Genomic DNA, 26427 nt, shown 5'->3' on the forward strand with positions numbered 1-26427 from the left:
GTCCTTTAATGGCAAGGAAACAGGCAGAACTGGCAGAGGGAGATAAGACCCTCCAGTCGGTGTCCTAAACGTGAAAATAAACAGGAAAAAAAAAGGGTGGGGGACCAAAGGAGAGGGAGAGAGAGAGGGGATAGCAGTGGCGGGAGGGGAGAGGGGGTAATGAGTTCTCAGCCATGCAGAATAGCAGTACACCTCATCTCGTTATCCTCTTGTCTGGGTGGTGTTTTTGCTTTGTGAGATAACAAGTGGTTCACTGATTGTGGAGTTAGACAGGCTAAGTATGCTTATTTGTATTTGTTTAGAGGAGAGCTTGTGGTCAGTGCGGCTGTTTTGGTGGACGTGAGGTCTGGTGTCTCGTGTTAAGTCGGCTTATATAACAGGTCGATGTGGAAGTGTTTGTTGTTAGTTAAACTGTATTAAATGTGTGCTGTATGTCTTCCACAGGCAACATAGTCCTTCGCCTTTGCAGGACATTGTTTGTGTTTAAATATATTTTAATCCTCTTAAAACTTCTTAAACTTCTACGTACTTCCAGTAATTACCATATTTCCATATTCACAGGCCATTATACTTTATTTTGTCTTTTGTCTGACGAGTTCTCGCCTTTACTGAAGGCTGCAGTATATTTCTGCTGCACCAGTCTGCCAGCATTAAAGTGGCACAGCTCCAGCAGTTTCTTATATACAGCTCTGGATGGCAGCCAGTCGCTCAGACCCGCTGCCTCCTCTTCACATGGTGTACGCCACCCAGTAGATCACATTCACCACGGCGAAAGTGAAAGGAAACACGGCCCTGGCATAGATGTCGATGGTATCTGCATCAATGGGCTTGCAGACACACTTGGAACAGCACTTCTTCTTCTCTTCCTCGCGCTCCTCCGGTTGCCTGGATCTTCTCCGCCTCGGCTCCGTCTCCTCCGTTCCACCCTCCCCGGGAATTTCGCTGCTGGAACGCTGGGCTCGACCGTGGCGGCTGGAAATGACCACGCCCTGATTCATGCCGGTGACTGACAGGGAAAACAGAACCATTGCCTGTTTGCCGTTCTTTACAATAGACTGTGGAGAGGAGGAGACAGAGAAGCATCTAAGCATTTACCTGACAGAGCTCTATTCTGGCAAATTTGGCAAAAGTGACAATTCAACCCCTTTGCATTCATGAGGTCTACTACTATAACTTATAACTACTTTATAAGCAAAAGCTCTTAAGTATTTGGTCCATCCTGGTACTTTATATTTTATAATGCTTCATTTTTTTTAAATAAACACACGACTAACCCTAACCCTGTCAGTGGTTAAGGTAAGGGTTAATTGTGTGGTATTAATGATTATCATCTCTTTTGGCAGTTTTGATTACACCGTACTCACTAGAGCATAAGCGATCAGACCAATGTTGTCAGCTCATTTGCAAAACTATTGTTTCTGCATTTGTAATAGACAATTAATATAAATGTAAGTAAAGAAGAGGCACGTCAACCATTTTTTGAGTGTTGATGTTGCATAGTTTGTCCACCAGAGGGCGCTGAGCTGAGTTGAGCGGAAGGTAAACAAGTAAATAAATAACTAAATAAAACAAAGGCTTGAGAAATCTGTTTATGTTTCGTATGTTTGAAAGAAAATTACATCGGCCATTTTATTGTAATATTATATTTTAAAATACTTTGATATCTGCATCAGTATCAATGTAAAATACCCTATATCAGTTTGGCTCCTTTTTTTCCACAATCACTCCACTGCAACATTTAATTTTAATCGCTTCACTGCTCTGACAGGTAATCTGGTACGTTTAATATTTCTGAACTCATAGTTTTATAGCAGGTGCGGCCACTGTTATTCTGAAGGTTTACCTCAGTTATGATGGACACCAGCAACTTAAGAAGCTGACAGTATGATGAGAATCACTATTGCTTCCTGTGGGGCGATCATCTATTTTCCCATTATGGTCTATAGAGATTCATGTCCTGCTGAAGGTCAGTGGGATGGATGCTTGTCAGCACCAAGGCCTGATGTCCGGCCTAGGTTTATGTTTAAGAGGTGCGCACAATTTAGTAGCAACACCCCCACCCTACCGCCCCGAAGCTCCAGATTGAAAGGTCTGCTGACAGGTGTACATGACGGAAATGATCGAATGAGTGATCCTCACCTCGGAGCTGAGCTTGCTGGCCTTGACCTTGGCTTTCTCTTTGAGTCGGTAGTCAGCGTTGTAGTGAGCAAAGGCGTACTCGATGAGGGCCGCGAACACAAACACGTAACAGATCCAGAAGTAGACATCTAACGCCTTGATGGCTGACGCTCGGGGCAAGGACGAGCGAGCGCTTACCATCAGCGTGGTCATGGTTAGAACAGTTGTAATCCCTGAAAACAAAGCAAAAATTTGACTTCTGTGGATGTGGGGCTCTTGATTAGTGTTCTCAGACTGTAGGTTGGTTGGTCCCCTACTGTAGTCTAGACAACAGTATAAACTGTCAGTTAGGTGGTTAATCTAAGGTTTCCTAAGGGAACACTATCCCCTTTCTGTTGGTAGCTTTAAACAAAATGAGGAACAGGATTTTCAAAAATATTTGGTGTACATATTCATCTTTCTCTCAGAGTGAATGTTGCTCATGTCCCATCATCTGGTCCAAATCTTCCATTTAAACTTAAAAAGACAGCCTCATCGGGCTGTCTGATGAGGCTGTCTTTTCTTGCTTTAACTAGAATGTTTGCAGCTCATCAGTGATTCTGTTGGCACATTCTGCAGAATTTTAGTCTTGAGAGGACATGAACGTTTGACTTGTCTCATCCTCATGCGTCAAATTCAAGGCCGGAGGGCCCGATCCCCCAAAATTTTAATTTAGCCTGCATGCAAATTTAGCATTTTGATATATTTTGGCCCACCAAGTTGTCTAGCTGTTGTCTGCATAGCATGTCCCCCAGTGTGTGCAGCCAAACAGAGGGGCACAACTTCATTGCACCTGCAAGTTAATAAGCTGCTTAACACTGACTGAAACAGACAGGACCATCGAGAGAGGTGGGAACTGAGAAGCTCTTTAGCTGTATCCATACTACATCAAGAAATATATATCTTCTTCTTCTTTGAGTAAAATCTCAACATGAGCAAGCAGAGGGGATGGTTGAGGCAGGTGGGCAATTTTCAGACAGGAAACTGCAAAGTTCAATTGCGAAATTAAGGCTTACGTGCGTCTGATTTCATAGCAGAAGGTAAGGCTGCATGGCATATGTAAAATACTTAATCATAAATCCTTTTTAATTAACAAAAAAATAATAATAATAATAAATACATTTTATTTATAAAGCGCCTTTCAAGACACCCAAGGACGCTGTACAATAGGATAAAATACATAATAGAACAATGACACAATGAAGGACAATAAAACAAAAGCACAAGATAAAATGAACAAACAGTGGGTTCACAGTGAATATGCAGATTTGAACAGATGGTTTTGAGTTGAGATTTAAACTGGGGGAGAGAACCAATGTTTCTTATATCTGGGGGGTAGAGATAACATATTCAGGCCTGTGAGGACATCTGTGTGAGACCTGAAGAAATATGTGCAGGAACTGAATTAAAGATTTATTATTTTTGCTTTAACATCAGCATGTATTGAGCTATGTTGTATCCTGTGATGGTCATCAATAGGCTGCTATGAGTTCCTTGTAACCACAATGCATTAGTTTGAATGTAACCCCACACGCAGTAAGACTCTAAGAAAAGAAAACTGTCATTTATGTGGTTTAACCTTTCAGAGGACGAACGAGCACCAACCTTCACTGAAATAACCCCTTTCGAAATGTTCAAATATACTTCATCCAATTAATACTAACCTAAGGATACACGAGCAGGAACTGCTGATTGGCTGATCCAGAAGGACACCCAGGACATTGCAACCAGTAATATCGAAGGCATGTACGACTGGATGATGTAGACACCTCGATTACGTCTCAGCTGGAAGCGAAGACTGAGCCTCGGAAAGCGCCCCGCTGTGAAGCAGACAACAAGTCACTTTGTTTCAAACCAAACATGCTAATTATTTATCATAAAGAGGCCATTGTTCTTCACAGGCTCTGACGCTAGGCAACATCTTTTGCCTCGCTTTTGCCCCTAGTGGCACAACTTCAAGATTTAACGCATAAAATGGTGTTGCAGCTGCATCTTCCCAGCAGCTACTGCTCTCATCTCCTAAATCTCCTGCCTGGCTCAGCAGCAAGTCTGCCTTGATGCATTTCGTCTACGAATAGAATACAACCACAGAAGTGCCTCTGGTTGAAAAAAAGAAGTCATGCTTCAAGAAGTATGTGTAGAGTTCTCCAATACAAGAGGGACCAAAGTCCAAAACCACCACATACGTGTAAAACATAATACAGGCACAAAACAACACAAAAGAGGGATGCTCACCTGATTTGAAATTCATCATCTCAGTGTCAAAGCGATAGTCTGTGATGGTGAACTGGGAAAGCTCTAATTTGTCCAAACCGTGAATGTGTCTCTGACTCTCCGACCAGTGATACACAATGTCCTCTGAGGAGTAACCATCTAGAAAAACAACAACAACAACAACAAAGACATTTACCCGTCCAGCCGACACAGATGTGCGAGGTTCGCTCAACATTTAGCATTTTCATCCTGTCACAGACACTGTAACCTTTCACAAATGTCACCGTGCTCGCACAATGAAATGTTTCAGCAATAAACTGAAATAACATTTTTAACCCATAAAGATGAATGTAGGAAAGAAGAAATGAACATTTAAGATAAATCCCAACTCACAGCTTTCCAAATCCAGCATGCATTCCTGTTCGTCCATGGGATACTTGGTAAGGTCCATGTCACACGCCACTGTCGAAGTGATTCTAGGAACAAAACGGCTCGCTTAATCAAACCCTGACATAGATGCTATTACAGTTTCTTCAATTTGTCATTTTTCAAATAAAAACTAATTTTCTTTTATCTTCTTTTTGCATGTTCATCAATACATCCTTCATTATTTAACTCCTGGTATAAAAATCTGACTCTTTTACAAAAAGTCCATTTAGTTACTATTCATGCATTCTTATTTTTATTTTTTTGCTCAAAACAGCCTGCATCCAAACACAGCGCTAATGAGAACTGTTATATTTAACCAAAACAGTGCAGTCTGATCAAAACAATGACGAAAGACAGTGAAAATTTCTGGTGTGCTAAGATGAAACTGCAGAATTGTCTTATAATTTTCTGTAGGCAAAAGAAAGAGAAGACAATGATCTGTTTGTTTATACCGGCTACTATATAGAATCACTCCGTTAGGCTGCAGGCGGATCAGCTTGTTCTCTACGGTCACATCGTGAAACCAAGCAGATTTGGCGTTAACGATGAAGGTGTCGGGCAGCCACAGCTTGTCCACAAACCGACTGTCCAGTCCAAGAGTCTTGTTAGTGTGATTGTAGGACAGGCGGTCATCGTGCCAGCTCTGCCGCAGGAACACAGTCATGGTGTATTCCTGTCAGGAACACCACGGAATGTAAAACGGGAGACAGACTGTTAGGAATATTAGGTTCAATTATATTTACTTTGTATTTTTAAAAATATATTTAATTTATTTCATTATTCTGGACGGTTTTGGGAATAACTTATTTATATAGGAAAAATCGTTGGTGAGATTGTGTCAAAATATGAAATTATTTAGAAAAGAAAAGTAATTACTCAATAAGAATTTTTAGTAAGAAGAGATTTTGGCCCTTCAATTAATGATGAATGCAACATTTAATTAAAGGGTCCAAACACATTTCTTTTCAGACATAACCCTAAAACTGATATCACCGTTAAAATGCTGTTAATTATTGTTATAATCGCAAAATTGAAAAAGAATAATAACTCTTTTGTCACTATATTGTAGATTTGAATTAAATATTTTCTTCCTATTGCAAGAGATTTCAGCAAAATGTGACACTGAACTTCCTACCAAACAGAAATATAGAAAGAAAAGAAAACACAAAAAGCCATCTTCAAACGCCTGGTGAGCCACACAAATGCAGATCTGGCTGCAAATGCAGAAAAACACAACCAAAGAGTGAAATACCGCAATTAGCATCAAACAGCATAAACCACCAGAGAGGAGGCTGAAAAAGAAGCAAACAATGCTGGAGCACACATGCCGCACTGGCTGGTGACGTGAGTAACTACTGTGGTGCTTTTTTACTATTCTGCTTGCATAATTCAGATATTACTGCAGCAGTTCAGTGTCCGGTTGTGTTTTATGTGTCCTCACAGCATAAAAGCAATAAAGCACTTGGCTTTATTGTCTTACTTTGCAGCCTTTCCCTGAATACTGTGCACTTTGTGTTTGTGTTTTAGTTTCATTGCTCTTTTGGCTACCACACTTTGGACTTTATTTCAGATGTTAAGCAAAAAAAAAAACATATTGAATTGAAGCGTTTTAAGATTAAACTCCTTCTTTCATGATAGACATGGCGCCGCTCACGATTACAAGGTTACGCAAAATGATATTTGTGCAAAACATGAATTGCCCCATTGGATTTGATATTTCACTTTACAAAATCCATGAAAGTCTGAAATTATCCAACAACTCGCCCGATGTGTCACAAATGTTCACACTGAATGCGTTTAAACCTTCGAGTGGGATATGTCAGGATTATGCAAATAGTAAATCTTTGATCGTTGCGACAGTTGTGAAGTGATGATAGAGAATCTCGGTGCAGAAAGAAGGAGCGAGTGTCTGTTCTTTACCATGTTGGCTTCAGAGATGTGGTCAATGCTGGCTACTTCTATAGCCATGGCCACGTTCACGGGCGGACCTGCAGAGGAAATGGTGAGAAAAAAAAAGGGCAAACCTTTGCCCTCCCCATCTCAAACACCCACCCACGCCACTTCTCTGATTCCCATTCTGGTCCCTCCCATCCTAACTCCATAACCCATCTGTTTTTCTCCCATCCACCTTCCTCCCACGTCCAAACACTCCTACGGTGCATAGAGATTAAGCATTATCCAGTTTAGCCATGCGAAGTGGCACATCACACAATGGGCATTCATAAACAACACTGGGCTTTCATGGACTTGCACAGAGAGAGCTTCTGCCAACATTCACACGCACGCACACATACGCTGTAGCGTTCACTCAACAGTTTGCCATATGATTAGCATGGAGCGTGCAGCAGTCATCGAATGCTAGAGGGCAGAAACTACAGGGGGGGGGGCTCAGTGATGCAGAACAGAAAGGCTATTTAAAATATATTAAACATTAAGGAATCATTTCCCATCATTCAACACCTCCCCATGCCATTTTGGGTAATTTATATTTTCAACACCAAATGCAAGTGAATGGGAAAAGGTTTTCAGTTGTATGCTTATTGTATGTTGATGTAAATGGGAGAGTTTAGAGGGCAATGTGATTCTATTCTCCAGCGCAGGTACAAAGATGACTATAACATTTGTTAAACAGCTATTTTACCAACTCTGGTTAGTAAATATAATAGAAAATATTTCGCTGTATATTAGAATGAAGCACAATGTGTAGCATTACCATAGAAACGTGGCATTGATTTTGTTTGCTACCACTCTAATTATGCAAATAGATTAAAATTCCAGAAAAATGTTTTACAGCATTATCAGTTCAGAAACTTTGCATTTGCAAATAGGCTTTGCACTCTGGAAACCTTGGCAGCACATATTGATGTTTACAGTGGGAAAAGTTGTTACTGTATATTAGTTTCTTGCATTATATAAAAAGAGACTCCACTTCCACTGCAGAACTAATCCTCCCTTACTGTTAAAATGATGTGAGATTGGAAACATTCAGACACTTTGGTTCATAATATGGTTTTCAACTTTCAAATCAGGTTTTGTGTAGTTATCAATTCTTCTAATATTCAGTGTTCAAGTGAGGCGATAACAAGATCCATAAATTTTATGTAAAGAAAAAAATACATTGTGCTTTTTTTATGAAACAATCTGTCTGTCACGTCTTTTCTTTACATCTTGTGCATCACTATCCTTACAAATTATATTTATCTTGCAAAAACATTTTTCATAATTATCATATATTTAAGGCCCTGTTATTGCTCCATATTAATAGCATGGGGTGGGATTTGAGTGAAAGAAACTGCCCCGAAATAACAGACATGATTCCCCAGTGGTCACAACAGCCTTCCATTTAGCTTCCTTTTTCAACACATTAAAATGTGACATAAATAGAAATGCAGTGACCACATGATGTTGCATTATGATTCTCTGCATCATGCACAGGGTGGTATGTGTGTGGCGATAGCGGCACTCTTGCCCCACATTTTCACCTTTCCTCAGCTGAGTTAAGCTGTGAGATTGAGAAATCTATTGCTGTGGTCATTGAATGTTTCACATTTGGCAGCCATTCTTAGCAAATTCTCCAGAGCAGCACACAATGTTTGTGCCACCGCTCCACTCCGGCGTGTCCTCCTGCAAAGCCTCTCTTTAATAAATGTTTTTTGTGTGTGTCCTTAACAAACTGTTCACCTGTCAGCATATGTATTTGTTAGGGGTGCAACGATACACAAAATTCACGGTTCGGTTCGGTTCGATACTTTGGTGTCACGGTTCGATATTTTTTCGATACAAAAAAAATGTTCATGCCTTTTTAATTTGTCATTTATTAAAATTATAAATATATATTTTAACTCAAAAGTACAGTTTTTAAATTTAACCCTAACCCTTGTGCGTGTTTTTTATTTTGACAGCGAATGCGCACCTGCGGACCACTTATGTGCAGCCCTGGTTATTTAGCTCGTCATATTGCAGCCACAGAAATTATTTTGTCCATGAAACCATAAAGCTGCACTTTCTTTTTGCCTTATAGTCTGATTTGTCATAACTTCTCCGTTTTGTGGTAAGCTTTTCTTTGGCTGTCACTTCTTCACCCTGACCTGTCTTATTTGGCTCAGCAGAACTAAAATATATATCTGTCTGTGAAGGTTCTCAGTCATCCAGGTCATCGTAGTCAAATATAAATCCTGCTGCTTTTACACACGGACTCACATAAGCTCAGCGATTCTCTGCGCGATCAACCTCTCACATGTTTAACCTTCCTGCCTTCTTGGGACCTTTTTGTTCCACTGCTATGTGTTAAATGGCTGCCATTTCCACTGTGTTCAGTGGAATATAACCAAACTTGCCACAGGATAGTTTTTACCTGTCAATGTTAATATTCCAGTGTGAATTCCTTAAATCAGCCTAAAATGGCTGAGCAGCAGAAATCCCCACACCCATCACCCTGGGGACCATTTTCTGCCCATTGACTTCCATTATAAATGCTATTTTTCAACCCCAAATTATCATCATATGATTTTATTTTTTCTTCTTTTCTTGGATGTCAATGAAGACTCAGGGCCTTGAAGTTTTAATTTTTAAATTGCAAAAAAAATGCAAAAAAATAATGGCAGGTCAAAATGTATGTTGGTGCCAATCTTTGGTCCATCTAAAGGCCTACTTATAATGACAATCACATATTACTTCAACTGGTTTTTTGTGGAAATATTTAGTTTCGTTTTTTGGTTTTTGGGGCTTATAACACAGGGCGCTCATGTAATAACACTGGGATTTGAAGGGTTAAAACAACGAAAATATAATTAAAACTTTACATGAATATTTCAGGGAGAAGTAGTTTTACAAGGTTGGCTAATTTAAAGTGGAATAAGATATGGATATATGGTCTTTTTATGGCGTGGCTGAGAATGGTCCCTAGGGTGATGGGTGTGAGTTTTTTAAAGGATGGCAGGAGGGTTAAGCTGCGGGAGATTTCACTTGTCATGTTTGCATAGTAAGCTAACGATTAATAAGACGATGTCAGAGGAATTGGTGCACAAATTATCATCACTCACAGATCAGTGCTGTCGCTCTCTATACACAGTTCGCACATTGCAAAGTGAAAGCAAAAAACAAGCGCAAATTCAAACTCGATTTCAATATGTCACATATTGACAGTGGCTCACCGATGCCAATGACATAATTACCCAGCTACATTTCTGAAAGAATGCAAAAGCATTGACATATATTTTTCCTTCTTACAATAGCCCGACGGGCAGGGAAGAGATAGATTTTGGTAGCCCGACTGAAAAAATCGCTAGCCCCAGGACGTCAGGCTAGCGATATTGCAAGCCCTGTATCTGATTGAGGAATCATGCATCTTTGGAAAAGAGAGTTTATTACAGAGAAATGTCTCTTTCCAAAATAAAAGCTATACTATCTGCTTCTTCTGGGCTATATTCTCAGCAGCATAAGGAGAATCACGTGCTAACAGCTGTCTAAATGACTCGGCTAAAGTTAGTAGCATGCTTGTTGTTTTTGTCTTTGCACTAGGATGATGTCGGCGTAAATGTGCAGTCATATTCGTTGTGTTCCCACTAGTGCTTTCAGGTTAATCTCGTTGAAATGACCTTAACACCACAACATGGCAAATCTCCGTTAACGAGCTACCGCCGATCGCCCCGTGCATGGGGCTAGACGGCCAACACGTTAACGAGCTAACTGCGCTAACACACTAGTTCCCACCCATGTAATTGAGCATTGCATGGCACATCCAACATACTGTTTTACTTTAGTCCATGACTCGCTTACCTTCAGGGTCATACGTCACATGAAAACCAAAATAATTCCAAACGCCAGATCTGAATGAGGGTGGGGGAGGTGCCCTGCGCTCTTCCTTCTGACTATGCTGTCTGTGTGGAGCGCTCAGTGGATCTGCGCTTGACAGTGCAGCCTAGGCGGAGTAGTCGAACGCAGATTCACTGAGCGCCCCACACAGACAGCATCGTCAGAAGGAAAGTTGATAAAATAAATTACAAATGTTGTATTGTTCGATACATACGCGTACCGAACCGAAAGCACTGTATTGAACGGTTCACTATCGATACGAATATTGTTGCACCCCTAGTATTTGTATGAGGTAAACAGAGCCTTGTTTTAATGTCGTACAGGAAAAGCCAAACCAAAGGCGCCTCTCGGGATAATGGAATTGGAAGATGAAGTGCAATCCATGCTCCTGTACTTAGGACTTCGGTTGGGTGATGCTAAGGATGGCTGTAAATGTGAGGCGGTGAAATGTAACCCAACGCCACAAGCAGTAGATCTCATACTCACCTCCTATCCCAGGGCGAAAATTTCTGGCATAGCCCTTCATTAAATCATCCAGATTAGGTAACCAGGATATTTCAATGTCTGTACCTACATAGTCCCCAACGTCACTCAGCATGGCCCTAAAGAAAACAAACACAGCAGCCTTCAGTGGTTGTCCTGTCACACGTCCACAGGAAAAGCCTGGCAGAACTTCAGATAGAGTTAGTAGCATACGTAAAAGTATCTCAAAATTTGACACAATAACCACTTTTTCAAACATAAATAAGATTCATTATTTAAATCGTTAATTTTTCCTATTACGGAGTTCCACAGGATTCTGTGCTAGGACCAAGTCTATTTGGATTACACTTGATTCCCTTAGGCAGTATTATAAGAAGGCATAGTATACATTTTCATTGCTATGCAGATGATACCCAGGTTTGTCGATCCATGAAGCTAGATGGCACACACCAATTAGCTAAGCTTCTCTTCATTGGCTGCCTGTTAAATCCATAATTAAATTTAAAACCCTTCTTCTCACTTACCAGGTCTTAAATAATCAATCTCCATCTTTTCTTAAAGACCTCATGATACCATATCATCCCAAAAGAGCACTTCACTCTCAGACTGCAGACGTACTTGGATATTTCAAAGTAGAATGGGAGGCTTTCAGGCCCCTCTTCTGTAGAGCCAGCTCCCAGGTTGGATTCAGGAGAGACACACCATCTCTACTTTTAAGATTAGGCTTAATACTTTCCATCTTAAAAAAGCATATAGTTAGAGCTGGATCAGAAGACCCTGACCAACCCTTAGTTACGCTGCAATAGGCCTATACTGCTGAGGGTTTCCCACGAGGCACAGAATATTTCTTCCTTACTCACCTTTTTTCTTTCGCTATGTATTTATACACCACCTTGCAAATAATCATTATTTATTATTAATCTCTGACCATCTTCCAAAGCGTGTTGTTTGGTCATGGCAGATCGCTGATCCTCGCTAAGCCTGGTTCTTCCTGTTAAGAGGGAGTTTTTCCTTCCCACTGTCACTAAGGCGTCATCTGATTGTTGGGGTTGGCTCTCTGTTATTTTGGGTATTTACCTTAGAATATCAAACGCCTTGAGGTGACTGTTGTTATAAAATTAATTGAAGTGAATTTCATTTGATTAAAGTAATTTAGACTCAGGTCACACTTATATCAGTGTTGGCAACAGAGAACCTTAGGGATCTTTGTGTCTAGTGAAGTGTACCCACACTTGACTATGCTGTGGAAAAATCTCGAGCAACCTTTCATCTCTTTAAAGTTTGTCAGAAAAACGTAACATAGGTGCACTTAAAATGTACACGGAAATATAGTATATAAGGTAAAAATTGAATGTGTGCGATTCTAATGCTTGAAAATTAATACTTGGTATGACCACTTTTATTCTTCAACACAGGCTTGGACAGGCTTTCTCATAATTTCTTTAGCTAGTATTCAGGAATAGTTCTCCAGGCTTCCTGAAGGGCGTTCTGAGCTCTTCTTTATATGTTGGCTGCCATTATCGTGGAAGTCTTTGTCAATCAGATCCTTCCAGATGGTACTGGTGGTGGATCCCTAACACCACTGGTTGAAATGGAACCTTAGCCCACAATACAGTTTCCACCATGTTAGGTTTTTGCTAGATTTTTTCCTGTTTGAATTTCAGATAGTGGTATTCTACTGTATATAGATTTTAGACGTGCAACTTCTTCTTTTATCCTTCACTTGTCTAGTTGTCTAGTAAATTTTTAACAACACACTGCACTCTATGCTGAAATATGCCAGGTTTTCATGTAATAGCTCTTTGGGAATCAGCTTTTTAGTGCAAAAATGCAACTTCGTGCCTTTTGAACTGTGTTAGTTTATCAAAAAACTGGGAGCAAATTATATATTTTGTATAATCCTGACACGCTACTAGCAAGAAAATTGCCTCTTTGCTAAATTTTATGCTCGAATGATTCATAGGTGAGTTTTAAGTGGCTTAACAAAAAATAAGAAAGTTCCTCTGAAAATGCTCAGGTCAAGAACTGGACTGAAAATGAGTCAGAAAGCAGACAGTGCAAAAGAAAAAAAAAGGATCAGAAGACCTTCAGACTGAAGAAGAAGCCTGAAGAATTGTTGCTCAAGACCAGTTTAAAAATGACTAGAAAGTCTGGCTCTTTGACAGCAAATTATAAAGAAGTGAGGCATGATTCAAGAATTCTGCACAGTATTGTAAATGTCTAATTGTATCTGTGATCTATTGCCACTGTGATCTTTGTGTTTCTTTGTGCAACTCTGTGTGTGCCTGTAATATGTGAGAGACTTTCCCTTGACATTCATACAAAGGCTCCTTGAGGAGGAGCCCTCTCTTCTGAATTGACGACAATATAAAATGATGAAAGCCCCCCTGTTATGGCAAAACATAGATCAAATGTCACTCTCATAAACAATTATGCTGAGCAACTCATACAGAGCACGAGATTTATGTCCAGTCATAATCAGCAGTTCAGTTTTGTGTTTGTAAATGTCACCAGGTCCATCACAGCAGAAGTGACCAGGTCGTGCATCCAGACATGAAGCTGAAATGTTCAGAATCTGTCAGATTAATGGAAGGAATTCATGTTAGCCGTTGACTATCCTGTAATCGAGGCCGGCCAGTATACAATTTGTAGTACCAGTACCTATATGGGGTGATTTATAAGCCAATATTCCAATATATAGCCCAATATTTTTTATTCTTTCAGACACACAAACCACAAATGCTCTTTTTCTGACGTTGTATTTTTAGTTTTACTCAGTTATTTGTATTTTATAACGAATAAAACGTGTGTGTTTTTTAATATCTTGCTGCATTTTGTATAAGTTGATACTCAAGTTTTAAAAAAACAAGCAAAACTAAAGCTATTCTGTTATACCTGTATGCAAAAAATACACTGCACCCAAAATATTTCATAGATGAGCAATACTGATCAATCTAATAAACTTAAATCCTGAACATCCTCCCTATTCTGGTATTTTAAAGAGTACAACCTAACTAATAGGGTTGCCAACTCCCAGCCAAAACAAAAGGGGAACCACACCCCACCCTCCACCTAATAATGCTTAATTAACGTAATCGACTTTAATTTAATGCACGTGTTAAAAAATTTTTTTAAATGCACAGAAATCAATTATTTTTCTACAATAATTAGATTCAACATCTTTCTTCAACAGAACTGCAGACTGCACAGATGGTATCTTCCCAAAGGAAAAAGTACTATAGCTTACTAGGGTATATATTAGACTTAATAGTTACTATATACAATAACGTATTTCTATACATTTTACATCAGATGAATACTTTGGTTGTAAGATTCAGATAATTATTTATTACAAGCTAGACATGAGAATAAGAAAGAAAAGTATTTCTTTGTGACCCCCTTTCCCTGTTAATGCCCTACCTGCCCCCCTGGCTAAACCTTGCTAGGCCCGCCCCTGCACAGTTACCATTCTAACAACAGCTTATCAAGCTTAAAGGTGCTGCTGTTGTGTATCCACTGGTTTCCTCTTTCTGGTGCAAAGTGGGCCAAAAACAAACAAGAGAGACGGGAGTCACGACAGAAAAGCCGATCAGCTGATCATTGATCAGTTTCATGATTGAAGTAGCAGCAGGAGAGGGAGAGAGAGAGGCAGTCGCTCCATATACAGTATCGGTTGGTAAGCTTAACGTGGGAATGCTTTAGAAACATTCAGAGATTAACTTACAAACTTGCTTTACTTCTCTGGGATAACTTTCTCGGAGATGAAATGCTGGTTTGGTAGCGAGGCTCTAAATGCTCAACCAGACCGCCAACTGGTCTCGCACGTCACATCCGCTCTATCACGTGATGCTTACTCCTCCGACGTGCTAAGGTTATGAGCTGAGTTATGCCATGTCGCACGTTTTGTGAGGTGCTTTTGTGATATTTAATGGATATTATTACATTTTTTATTTCTCTCCGATATCTAATCCAGTAATTTAGGTCAGCATCGCACCGATACCGATATGTGATATCGGTGATATCCATCTCTACTTTTCAACTGTATAAAATTGGAGGGAAAATATTTGATGTAACAAAAGGTCCCCAAAAAAAGAGCAACGTGAGCTCAAATTGTTAATCGTTTGCAGATGTTTACACATTTACATGACATAGAGTAACAGGGTAATAGTCAAGCCCCAGCAGCTACCACCAGCTAAAAACAGAAATAGTTCTCTTTTTAGCTGACTAAAGCAAACAATAGGGAAACAAAGAGGAAAAAGAGAGAAGGAAAAGGCTAAGGGAGTTGAAAATGAAGTCATCCATACCGGCTACACCTTCTACTTTTAATTTAGTGCTTTTATAAAAGACTGATGCTGCTTTAAATACAGTGTTTATTTATGAAAATGAAGGAACCTTCACTTTAATTATCATTTTTAGTCCTATAACTTGTCAGCATGTGCTTTTGAAAAAGATGGAGCGCAAAAACACGACTTTTATTAATAACATGTTTTCCAAAACTCTCCTGCATCCTTGAATTATTCATCGCTGATTTAGGAAATCACATTTTCTCAAGATTCAAACATTAAGAAAAAAACGTGTGCGTGCAATTATTTGGTCATTCATTTTCACCCAAAGCAACTCGTCCTTTGTTTGTTTGTTTTGTTTCCTCTTTGCATGAAAATGATTAAATCCTGAATGTCAAAGATGCTGAATGTCAGCGCAAAATTACATCTCTCAGGGGTGTCCTTTCAAAAAGTTTTTTTTTTAAAAAGTCTGTGCTTGTTTCAGCATTCAAAAGCCACGCTGATTAAAGCCTGGCTGACATATTTTTCCTCAGTCGTGTTTCCACAGCGTGCTTTTGTCCACAAGGAGTCTGACAGCAGATCCAAATCTAACAGCGTAGCCTCAGATTCCACACAGCGCATAATAAACAAAATGCTGCGCCTCACTCCACAAACCTCCAAATCGCTGTATTTCACTGAAAATAGGCTCTCATTACACTGTGGACTTTTATTCTGAACAACATACCTTTGTGCATGCATTGTTTTGCATTCAATTCAAACTGCCCCCATGCACTGCCACCTCTGTGTATGTGCCAGGAGCGGAATAACAGCAACATTTAAAGCTATTGTCTGTTTTAAGGATCCGGAAATCACTTAGTGCTGCCTGAGGGCAGAAAGGTAACACTGTGAGCAGCAACAGCAGGAGCCTCTGTGAAGGATTTCACAAACGTAGCACAGCTGAGATACCACCAGGTGGCAGTTTTGTATTCTGAAACACTCATACACAGATCCATACACATAGATTTAGAGGGGAGTTTAAAAATGAGAAGTCCATGTTGAAAAGAGGCATGGCTTGTTAGACATCACCATGAAAAAGACACATGGAGATGAATCAAATGTTAGAAGCAAAGCTATCGTGCAAAATTGAAGGTGCTGACTGTTTTTGCTACAAACAAATACGATTTTTCTGACATCCAAAGGCCGGCGGTGGGGGTATCGACAGGGAAATGGACCGCATGGGGGGTTCGTGGAAGGTGTTCAGATCGTTCGACAATGAAAAGCCGCGAGCTGACCTTTGAAATCGGGCTGACATTTGAAGAAAGTCGACGTGCCCGAGAGCACAGCATTATGCCATACGGAAACTATTCACCAAAATGTAACGGCTGGTTAACTGAATATGAAATAAAATAAATAAACATTTCTGCCATGCCATTAACATTTTCTCGGTGGATCTGTTTTGCAGAGGCAGATGTATTTTTAGTCTGGCAATCACTGTCATGACTAAAAAAATGGGAGCACTGAGTGAATTAATTAATCACTAAGTGACTCCTGGATTTCTGCGCTAATTGGGAGTTTCTAAATCTGGAAATAAAGAGCGTTTCTTTCAAGTCATTTGTTAACACACCAAGGTCAAACAGACCTCTGTCTGGAGAGGAGGAGAAAGCGGGTGGAAATGTATATCACACAAATCCTATAGTAGAACTCTATTTATTGCAATTTAACACTCATTTTACAGTTGTTAACTGTTTTAGGATTTAAAGATTTAAGGCCCTGGTGCCTTTATTCTCTGCAGTTCCCACACAGCTGTGAATATTTAGTGTGAAGGAGTTGTATGTAATAACTAAGACTCTTTTCTGTCATGGTGTGGTTGTTGCACAGCATCTTTTTTTAATTTTTCTCCCTCTTTATATGATGGGGGCTGCTCGTGTGCAGCGCTGCTTCGATTTACTCTAAAACACATGCGAAGAAATGTTAATCCAAGGGTCCAAAATCCCGACTAAAAGCTTTTATCGACTCAATTAATCTGGCTTTACTGACTTTCACATATACATATATAATTTTTCACATTTGCCACAGATTATTGCTTTTATTGCAAGCTGTTCTCTTAACACCAAATGTTCTCCTTCTCTACAAACATATCAGTTTGCTTAAGGAGGAAAAAACAACTTCACTTCTTCTCCAAAGAAAAATCAAATGTATTCTGTTGAAAGACGCACTGGTCTGAACATTTGATTGCTTTCTTGGATTTACGAAACATTTGCGCCTCTTCATTTTCCCACCCCTCCATCCATGACAAGCAGTTGAGAGGGTGTGCATTTGCAGACGCTCCTAATCCTTTTATATTTCGCTTTCACTAAACGTCTCTCTCAGGGCTCGGATCTGCCGTCTGTTTGTGAGCTAACATTAAACAGTTGGGGAGAAAAACAAAGAGAAGCGGCTTCACTCAAATTTATGGTGTCTTTTTGTGTATGCAAAGCACAGCACACACCAACAACCCTAATCAGTATCGTATAATCGCTCAAATCGATACCTGGACTACCTATCAGCGCCCTGATCTAACGGTTTCTATTAGTTCTGTGGTGAAATGAATCAAACTGGGATAAATATTAAATAAAACATGAATAAATAGATAGTTAAATCACTGAACAGCTGCTTCACATTTATAGGTGTGGGTTTCTAACGGTGTTCGCACTGCATTAGCAGTCATAATTAAGGGTCTGTGCTGCGCTGCCATGCGGCAAACAGATGTTTTATTGACCAGATTTGCACTCAAATAATGTTTGTCAGTCTTAATCGCATTCCAGAGTGCTCCATTTCCTTCTGCACATCCATTTTTTTTAATACAAGTATCAATAGATAATGTAGAGTACATTCAAAAGAAAGAGTCCCAAATTTAAAAACAAACTTCTCTTTTTTTTCTTGTTAAAAGTATTCAAGTTTCTCCCAACATTTGTGTTTTTAAACATTAAAGTTTCTAATGTCTAAGAATATATATTTTTATACTAATAATAATTTGTGTTAGCGAGTGTGGCATTGTTTATTTATTTGCTTATCACTGTGAGCATTTTGAAAGCTTAAAAATTATTCTATCATTAAAACTATTTCTTCATTATGATGGTAAAAAGCAACATTTATCCCCATTAGACAGAGTTGGGCTTGGTGGGGCGGATTGTTGTGATAACTGGGGGTTAAATTAGGGTTTGGCAGGTGGAGGAAACACTGAGATCAGGTGTAGTCATGCATCACGGGGAAAAGAATTAATTATAAGTCACAAAGCCGTCTTTCTGCAAGGCTGTGATTGGCTGACCTGTGCACCAGTGTCACTGCTTTTTGTGGAATTAGCCAACTGAAGCTTACAAGATGTAAACAGTTGTTTCGTGAGCTATATGTGCTAAAGTGCCTGCTATGTTCATGCAACCTTTGAATAAAACAAAATAAAATTAGTATACTTGACAAAAAACATAATTCAGCAACACGTCGTGTATAGATCGTTCCTTTAACCCTCAATGATTAGGTAATGCATGGACAAATTACTGCTTTATCTTTCACTTTATCTCTTTCCTGTATGATGGTCTAGAACTGAAGTTTATCCAAGCTAAAAAAAAAAGCGAAAGGAATAGAAAAAGAAGAAAAAGATCATTTATGGTAGACTAAATTTATGTCTGAAACAAAAAAAAGATAAGTTGCTGTTTCTAAATCTGTGAGCCTTGCACCCTTTCCATTTCTTCTCATTGATACCAAGACATGTGTTGCTCTCCTCCCTCTGCAGGAAGCTCAAAGGTCAGCTGCAAGACAGCTGGGAGGGATTCGATGTCTTGCTCAAGGGCACTTCATATGTATGAATCCTGATACTCTAGTTACATAATGGTGTCTCTAAACACAGGGCTTCAGTCTCTGCCTCTCATAAAAATAAAATAAAAAAACTGTGATGGAGTCTGTGGGATGATCATGCTGTACAGTGCTGCTGTTAGAGAGGTCCTTATCTGAACGGAAAATGCTGCAGGACTCGCGTTCAGGTCAGTGAATATCCTGCGCTATTTTAAAGAGCCCGAAGACCCAGAACATCTCCAAACTCGGATAGTTTGTCACGGACTAGCTTTCGTCACACATCACGTTGCCGACACATCACACCTCCGCTGGATAAAATAAAGCAAATCATTTTGACATTTGCTTTGAATATAATGATCATAGAAGGAACTGCAGGAAATGCACAGGAAATTCTGTTACGCACTGGTTTCCAAAGCACTCACATTAAAGTTTGAGTGTAACCAGTGCAAAATACCCAACGCAGAACTGCTGTATCACAGCCTTGTCCATTCTCATGGGGATTAGATACTGCTGGTATTTATCATTAGGTTAATTTCATTGCGTTTAACATACTTATCAAAGTGACATGCAAACTGCTAAATAAATTCATGTATAATTATCTAGAAATTAATGAAATCAGCAAAACTCTCCTAAACTGTTTCCTTTTCCCATTTACGTGTGATATGTCAACATAAATTGAGTAGGCGGCTTCTAGCTGAGGCGCTGAGGTGTGCCTGCATCACCCTGTAGCCAGCTCACAGTCAGGCTTCGGAGCCAGCTCATGCAGCCGGGGGAACATGATCAAAACACAGCGTTACTGGAAAATGTAGTCTCCGGACGGTGGGGGGATTTATCCGCTGAGTCAGTCTCTCATGCGGATTAGTCAGGACAAGGGCTTCACCTGAGTGCAGGTTTAAGGACAAGTGTGACAAGCCAGAAAAGATGATAAAATGTGGAGTTTAAATCCTCCTGCATGAAGCAGGGGCAGCCACCTGCTCCTAAACTACACGTCCGCATGAAAACAAAGGTGGGGAGTGACCTCCTGTGCATGTCCTTCTGAAAAGGTAAATAATGACACTAAAATTCTCTTCCCGGGTGTGCTCTAAGCTAAACTGCTCGACTAGCAGTTAAAATAAAATATGATTAGCTGCATCGTGGGGCCAGGTTGACCTGCAGCAAGGCCCCGAGAATAGGATGGACCCACACTCCTTACAATCTGTGCATTTTAGTCCATAAATGCCACAACTGGGCTCTTAAAGAGTGCTTTAGACTCAGCTTTGCTCTGTCAGTAATCCAACACTTTTCCCCGGGGGGTTAGTCAGCCTGCAGGTGAGTCTCTTGTTCTATTTGTGTTCAGTTTTTAATGCATTTCGTTTACAACAAAGGCCCTATTTAAAGGAGGCCTTATATACTTAATAGACTGGAGCTCAGGAGGTAGAACAGGTCATCTGCTAATCACAAAGTTGTTGGTTTGATCCCTGGCTGCTCCAGTCTGGATGCCAAAGTACCCTCAGGCAAGATACCAAAACCCAAGTTTCTCTCTGATGCGTTCAGAGTGTGAATGTTAGACAGAAAAGCATTCAGATATAGAAAAAAGTGCATGGGTATGAATGAGTGAACAATGTGTGTTGTGTAAATCACTTTAAGTGCTTAAGTATAGTAGAAAAGCACTGCATGAAAACCAATCCATTTACCATTTGCTCATAACTTGGAGTTTACTAAAATGGCTTTGTATTTACAACTCAAACTAATCCTTACATCAGATCCTTATCATCCATTTTAACTCACTTCCCACTCTCTTTAAGCTAACTTTTATACAATTGGCTAGGTTTGAACAGCATGTCAGCGGGTCTTCTGCGCTCACAGCCAGCCACACTGTATTAAGGATATCCCTCTATGAGGACATTAAACTCTGAGAAGTAGAAAATCTGAGAAGTATCAAGCCTAAACTTTGAGTTCACAGGGATTATGTGTGCATTACTTCATTATTTCATATGAGAATCCACCACAATTACCAGTATAAATAAGAGAGGAGAAAATGTAATGCATAATAGGACTGCTTAAATCTCTTTTGGTCCTCATTTCTTTCAAAGATTAGCTTTGCTGGACTTAATCAGTATTTTTTTTCTCCCCCGCACTCTTATTGTCACATTTCTTGGTCTTTGAGATATCGCTGTTGTAGCGCACAATCTGTGAATCTCCTTTCAACCTCCAGTCAGCTGGTGATAACCACACACCGACATGCATGAAAGTATTATGTGTAATCTGGCTGTGCAGCCACCTGTGTCGGTATGTTCAGCTATCTTTAGTAGCACCTGCGTGTCACGGGAGTCGGGTCTGGTTAGAGTTTTGATTTATGTTCCTGTCTTTGTGACCAGATAGCAGCCTCGCTGTTGACTTATCTCCTGCAATCAGAGCTGAATGAAGTCTAATTATAATAACACTGCAGACTCGACACTTTATATAGCTGCTGCGTCACAATAAAGTCTTACAACTGGTAAACCACTGGAAGTCAGGTTAATCATGTATATGGATTTTTTTTTTTGTCAGTGTCAGTTCTGAAATAATGACCTAGCTGACCTTTCAAGGTTTCGTTTCTTTTTAAAAACATGATCTTTGGCCCTTGTGATAGAAATCCACTGTGGACTGTGACAGCAGCAAGAACACGGGTGGAATTAATGACTAGACATACATATAACAGAGCCACCATTATTATATTAGTCATACCTTTGCTGGTACAAAAAAGACTAAAACACATTAATCCTTTTTCATAGTGACAAAAGCTAATGAAAAGGCTTAGCCTGTGTTTGAATCAACTCAACCAGTGTAGTGCGGTAAATTAACTCCCTGCCATCTTGTATGAATGTCAGTTCTGTACAGTTCCCTTAATGTTTCCCACACTGGAAGAAAGCAATGCATCGCCCATTATGACAGGTTCACTGCATTTTGCTAACAAGCCCGATCCAATAAAAAATCAAAAATCTGCAATTTGTAGACATGAAAATTTAAACTGTCATGCAACACTTGCAGAAAATTATACAGTCGATCATTTGCAATATTCGTGCACTGAGGCAGAGGTGAATGAGGTGGGGATTAGCGTTAGTCGCTTTCTTAACTCACTCTGTATTCCAGGTGTCGTGCCAAAAAGTGACTCCTGATGTTTCGGTGTGGTTTTTATGTCTAATATATTTGCTTGTATTGGTACATATCTGTATACAACATGACTGACAAAATGAGTTAAATATAAAATAAAGAAGGAAAGAAAAAAATGAGCTGTTTCGCAGGTATCTTTGTGACTGTGTGTTATTCCAGCGCTTTTTGGTGCCTTAAAGTACGTTTATAGAACTGAAGTGTTGTGTTTCTTCCTATTTCTGCTGCCCTCTTTGTCAAATCTCTCTTGAAAACAACACTTTTAATATCAGTGACACTTTCATCTGCAGAAATAAAAAATGTGTAAAAAAAGACATGTCACTTTAGTAAAGTGCAGCTTCTACATTGTGACAGCAATGTTCTCCCTGGCTTAAAGTGACTTGATATTATTAATGAGAGATATGTGTGAGAGAGTACAGGCCAACAACTTATTTGCAATGGTTTAAATACTACCAGGCACTTTTTGTGAAATACCCGAAGACCTAAATCTTTAAAAACAAGTTGTACATTATAGTTTTACTTTTCTAAAACGACTAAGATCATCCCTGAAAAGATTAAGCATGATAGATTTTTAAAAGCATTTACTGGGCAGTACTTTCAGGGATGGATTAACACATATCTGGCACTCTATTTAACAGTTACCATTTCAAGACAATTTTTATCTCGGGCTACTGATGACCAAAGGATGATGCTTTTCTCTACTACGCAATAGCATGTTTTCTAGCCCACTCCTCTGTTACAGACATTATACAGTCCATTTAGATGCAGATTGTACTCTGTAAAGTGAAGGGTAAGTGACACTTCAGCTGTAAAGAAAAAACTGTGAAATTCATGCAACACCAAAGGTGGTGAGGCGCAACTTAGCTAAGCAACTTTTGTGAAATGGATAAACGAGGAGCTAAAAAAAGAGAATCAGGGTGATTCTGTGCAGAGCAGGAGCGAGGAAAGAAAGCGGCGTGCAGGTTTCCTCTGCAAAGTGTGTGTGTGTGTGTGTGTGTGTGTGTGTGTGTGTGTGTGTGTGTGTGTGTGTGTGTGTGTGTGTGTGTGTGTGTGTGTGTGTGAGAGAGAGAAAGAGAGAGAGATGACACATAATGAGGTGCAAGAAAAAGCCTACACTCTGCATTGTACTGAGAACAAAATAATAATAACAGCAGTGACTGGAGGCAGGAAAATCCAATTACAATAGCTATTACTCCCTCTACTGGTGAACAGCCAAGAGGGACAATAGAGGTGATTTTCCCCAATTTTCCTCAGAGTTTCACCCTTTGCCCTTTTCAGTGTGAAAGCAAGTACTGAAACTGAAGCTCTGTAGTAGATGCTGATTATCCCGTGAACTGAATGCCGATGAATGCAGGCCTCTGTCAAAAACGAAGCACTGTAAACTAGTTTAGACAGACCTGACCTGCTCCTTGGTGAGAAGGTAATTTATCCTCAGAGTCAGCACAATGGTCCTGATAAATCTTTTCAAATGGCTGAAATCTGAACCGCTGCTGAATAGGACTGGATCACTCTTAAGAATTTTTTTTTACCTTATAATACACAACCTGGAATAATCCTACTTCAGAGACGCATTCACGACTGAAGCTCCCAGCAGCACCTACACCTTTTTTTTTTATTTAACCTCCCAAATTGAGCACCTTAGTGATATTCTATTTAAATGTACTGTGTTTACTGCAGTATGAGGCCTGCATCATGGGATCATCTGATGTATTTGATCCCTTACGTGGCAGATAATGTCACCCCCTGGAGGTTCGTGACATTATCTGACACGCGCGCGCGCACGCAAACGCTTCCACTCAGCTGGTATTCATCACCAGGGGAGGGGGGGATAGAAAACAATCACCTCTTACTATGCATATGCATTATGCAAATGGTGTCATCAGGTTCATGCAAGCGGGGAAGAAAGCAGACTTCAGATTGTGGGTGTCTATAAGTAGTTTTATGTAAGCCTGTAGAAGTCCGTTTATCCACGAGTGAACGTGAACGTGAGTTTTGCTAGCACTGAGTCGTGGGAGGCGGTTGCACAACAAGCAGGACTTCAACTGACGCGAGACTTTAAATCAATAAGAAGAGCAGTTTATTGCTCCTAAATAGATGATATCACAGTGCCTTTCCTTGTTTTATCGTTCTAGTTTGTTGCTTTCTTATTATTATTAATACCGTTTATAATTTGACGGCTAACTTCTTCCGGAATATTCATAGCGCTCCGCAGTGGGAAGCACATAAGACACCTGCAAGAAGTTAAAAAAAACAAACAAAAGCACAGCTGATCTCACCTGGTGAAAATATCTCCTCCGACGAAGAGCAGAGCGAGACTCGAAAACAGGAAAGTTGGGATCTCCATTCCACACGCTGTCAGATTAATATATGCGTAATGCTAAGAGAAAAGTTCCCCCGCAATGTAATTCGACGACAAAGCCCACAAGAGGATTTTTTTGTTAGCTTTTTTTGTTTGTTTTTTAGTTATTATTATTTTAGTGCGCTCTCCTCCAGATCCAGCGCCGCGGAGAACAAAGTAAAGTGTGGTGGTGAAGGTGATGGTGACCCCATGGTCGTGAGCTCCCCGATTCCTCCGCGTCCAGGAGCGCACAAGAGAAGAGCGCGCTTATGAAAAAGATGAAGACAAAACTCCGGGTCCGACCGAAACAAGGAGCCGATCCACCGCCTGACATCCACCAACAGCGCAGAAAGCGAGTGAGAGAGAAAAGGATGGAGAGAGGCAGAGGGAGAGAAAGAGAGGGAGGGTGGGAGAGAGGGAGGGAGACTCGCTAATCTGTCGATCCCTCCGTCGCTTGGCCTCTAAACGTCAGATTGAATCTGGACACAGAAGGCGGGGGTGGGTGGGGGGTGGCAGGAATGGCATCATAAGCAAAGGACTTCAATATATTATGTAATGTTTGACACATTTGACTCATCTCCATTAGGTAATTAGTGGCTCACATAAAGTTGTGATTCTTTCTGTTGGAATAAGATCAAACTGGGAGGGGGGCTGCCCAAAGTGTGCGCAGAGGTCCTTTCTTTGGAGGTGGACAATAGTGTCGCTAGTATTGTTACCGAGTCGATACTAGCGCGATAGGACCGATACTTTGTTTTTGTTTTTTCTTTTCTAAATTCAGCATGAAGCCCACTCAACTGTCTTAAATAAATTATTTATTCTTTTTTTAAATGTAATTAATGTTTTTTCTTGGAAATGAACCTCAAACATGCACTATGAAAAATGTCTGAAACTTTTTGTGTTGACTGTCATGTCTATTTTAGCCTGTAGCACATAAGCTGAACTAACATGCTTTAGAGACAGAAACTTTAACATTCCAGGTCTCCAAAAACAAAAACAGTTTTAAAAAATGAGCTCACAAATCATGACCCATGCTCTCCTCTACACAAGCTGCCTTTATAGCTTAAATATATTGGTATATGCAATAGACTCTGTACTTACTTGGTATCGGACCAACACCAAAATTTGGGGCCTTCCATCAATTCGCTCAGCATATTGAATTTATGGTGAGTATTGCCTCTCTAACTGTGAAATTTAAAAATAAAAGACATATTGTATGTATAGGAGTGACAAAAACAAAATGCATGTACTAATGCATAAAAGAACAACTGTTTAGTTTAATCTTGTAATGTCCTCCCTCGCAGTGTAAACGTAATCACAGACTGTGTTTGTTGTGTTGCAAACCCAGCTGTTAAAAGCCTTATAGAGTGGATCTGGAATATGCCCTCCAAAACCTGGTTGCATGTGTTGCTAGGTTTTTGTGAAATAAGCCTACAGTATGTACACTTTTACATCCACGCCTCCACCCCAGACTGTTATATAATTCTTTTCTAAAGCACATGCAGATCAGACTGTTTCTCAGGGATCAAACATTTTCTGGTGTATGAGATCAAAGGCCACAGTTTCACGAGATTTAGCCTCTAAAGGAACTGAATAGAGATTAGATAAGACATCAGTACAGTAAGTTGACAGAAAAGTCATATTAGAGAATACAGGGATGGGAGGGATGAGGATTCCTACACTGGCACTCCTCATGTCTTGCTCCTCCTCTACTTTCCTGTCATACCTACTTTCGAGTAACGCATTTCTAAAAATTCCTGGAAAAACACTCATTAT

The 26427-nt window shown here is 40.0% G+C and overlaps 1 protein-coding gene across 4 annotated transcripts; it reads right to left on the bottom strand.

The window, feature by feature from the left end:
* On the bottom strand, positions 1-25007 carry gabrd (gamma-aminobutyric acid type A receptor subunit delta). 4 transcript variants are annotated; one of them, XM_085394471.1, is made up of 9 exons: positions 24593-25007; positions 11185-11216; positions 6721-6788; positions 5253-5473; positions 4765-4847; positions 4393-4530; positions 3822-3977; positions 2140-2351; positions 1-1055 (listed from the first exon to the last, which is right to left on the bottom strand). In XM_085394471.1, exons 1-9 carry the CDS (start codon positions 24658-24660, stop codon positions 729-731), a joined length of 1305 nt encoding a protein of 434 aa, XP_085250597.1. In that variant the 5' UTR covers positions 24661-25007; the 3' UTR covers positions 1-728. The 4 variants fall into 4 exon arrangements, with proteins under 4 accessions (XP_085250597.1, XP_085250596.1, XP_085250598.1 ...); XM_085394470.1 differs by having other exon boundaries at positions 11101-11216; XM_085394472.1 differs by lacking the exon at positions 11185-11216.
* Positions 25008-26427: the final 1420 nt, after the last annotated feature.

The sequence above is a fragment of the Rhamphochromis longiceps genome, linkage group LG20 (assembly GCF_057381845.1).
Source record: "Rhamphochromis longiceps isolate RC_006_pf linkage group LG20, R_longiceps_female_GT1.1, whole genome shotgun sequence".
NCBI classification, from domain to species: Eukaryota; Metazoa; Chordata; class Actinopteri; order Cichliformes; family Cichlidae; genus Rhamphochromis; species Rhamphochromis longiceps.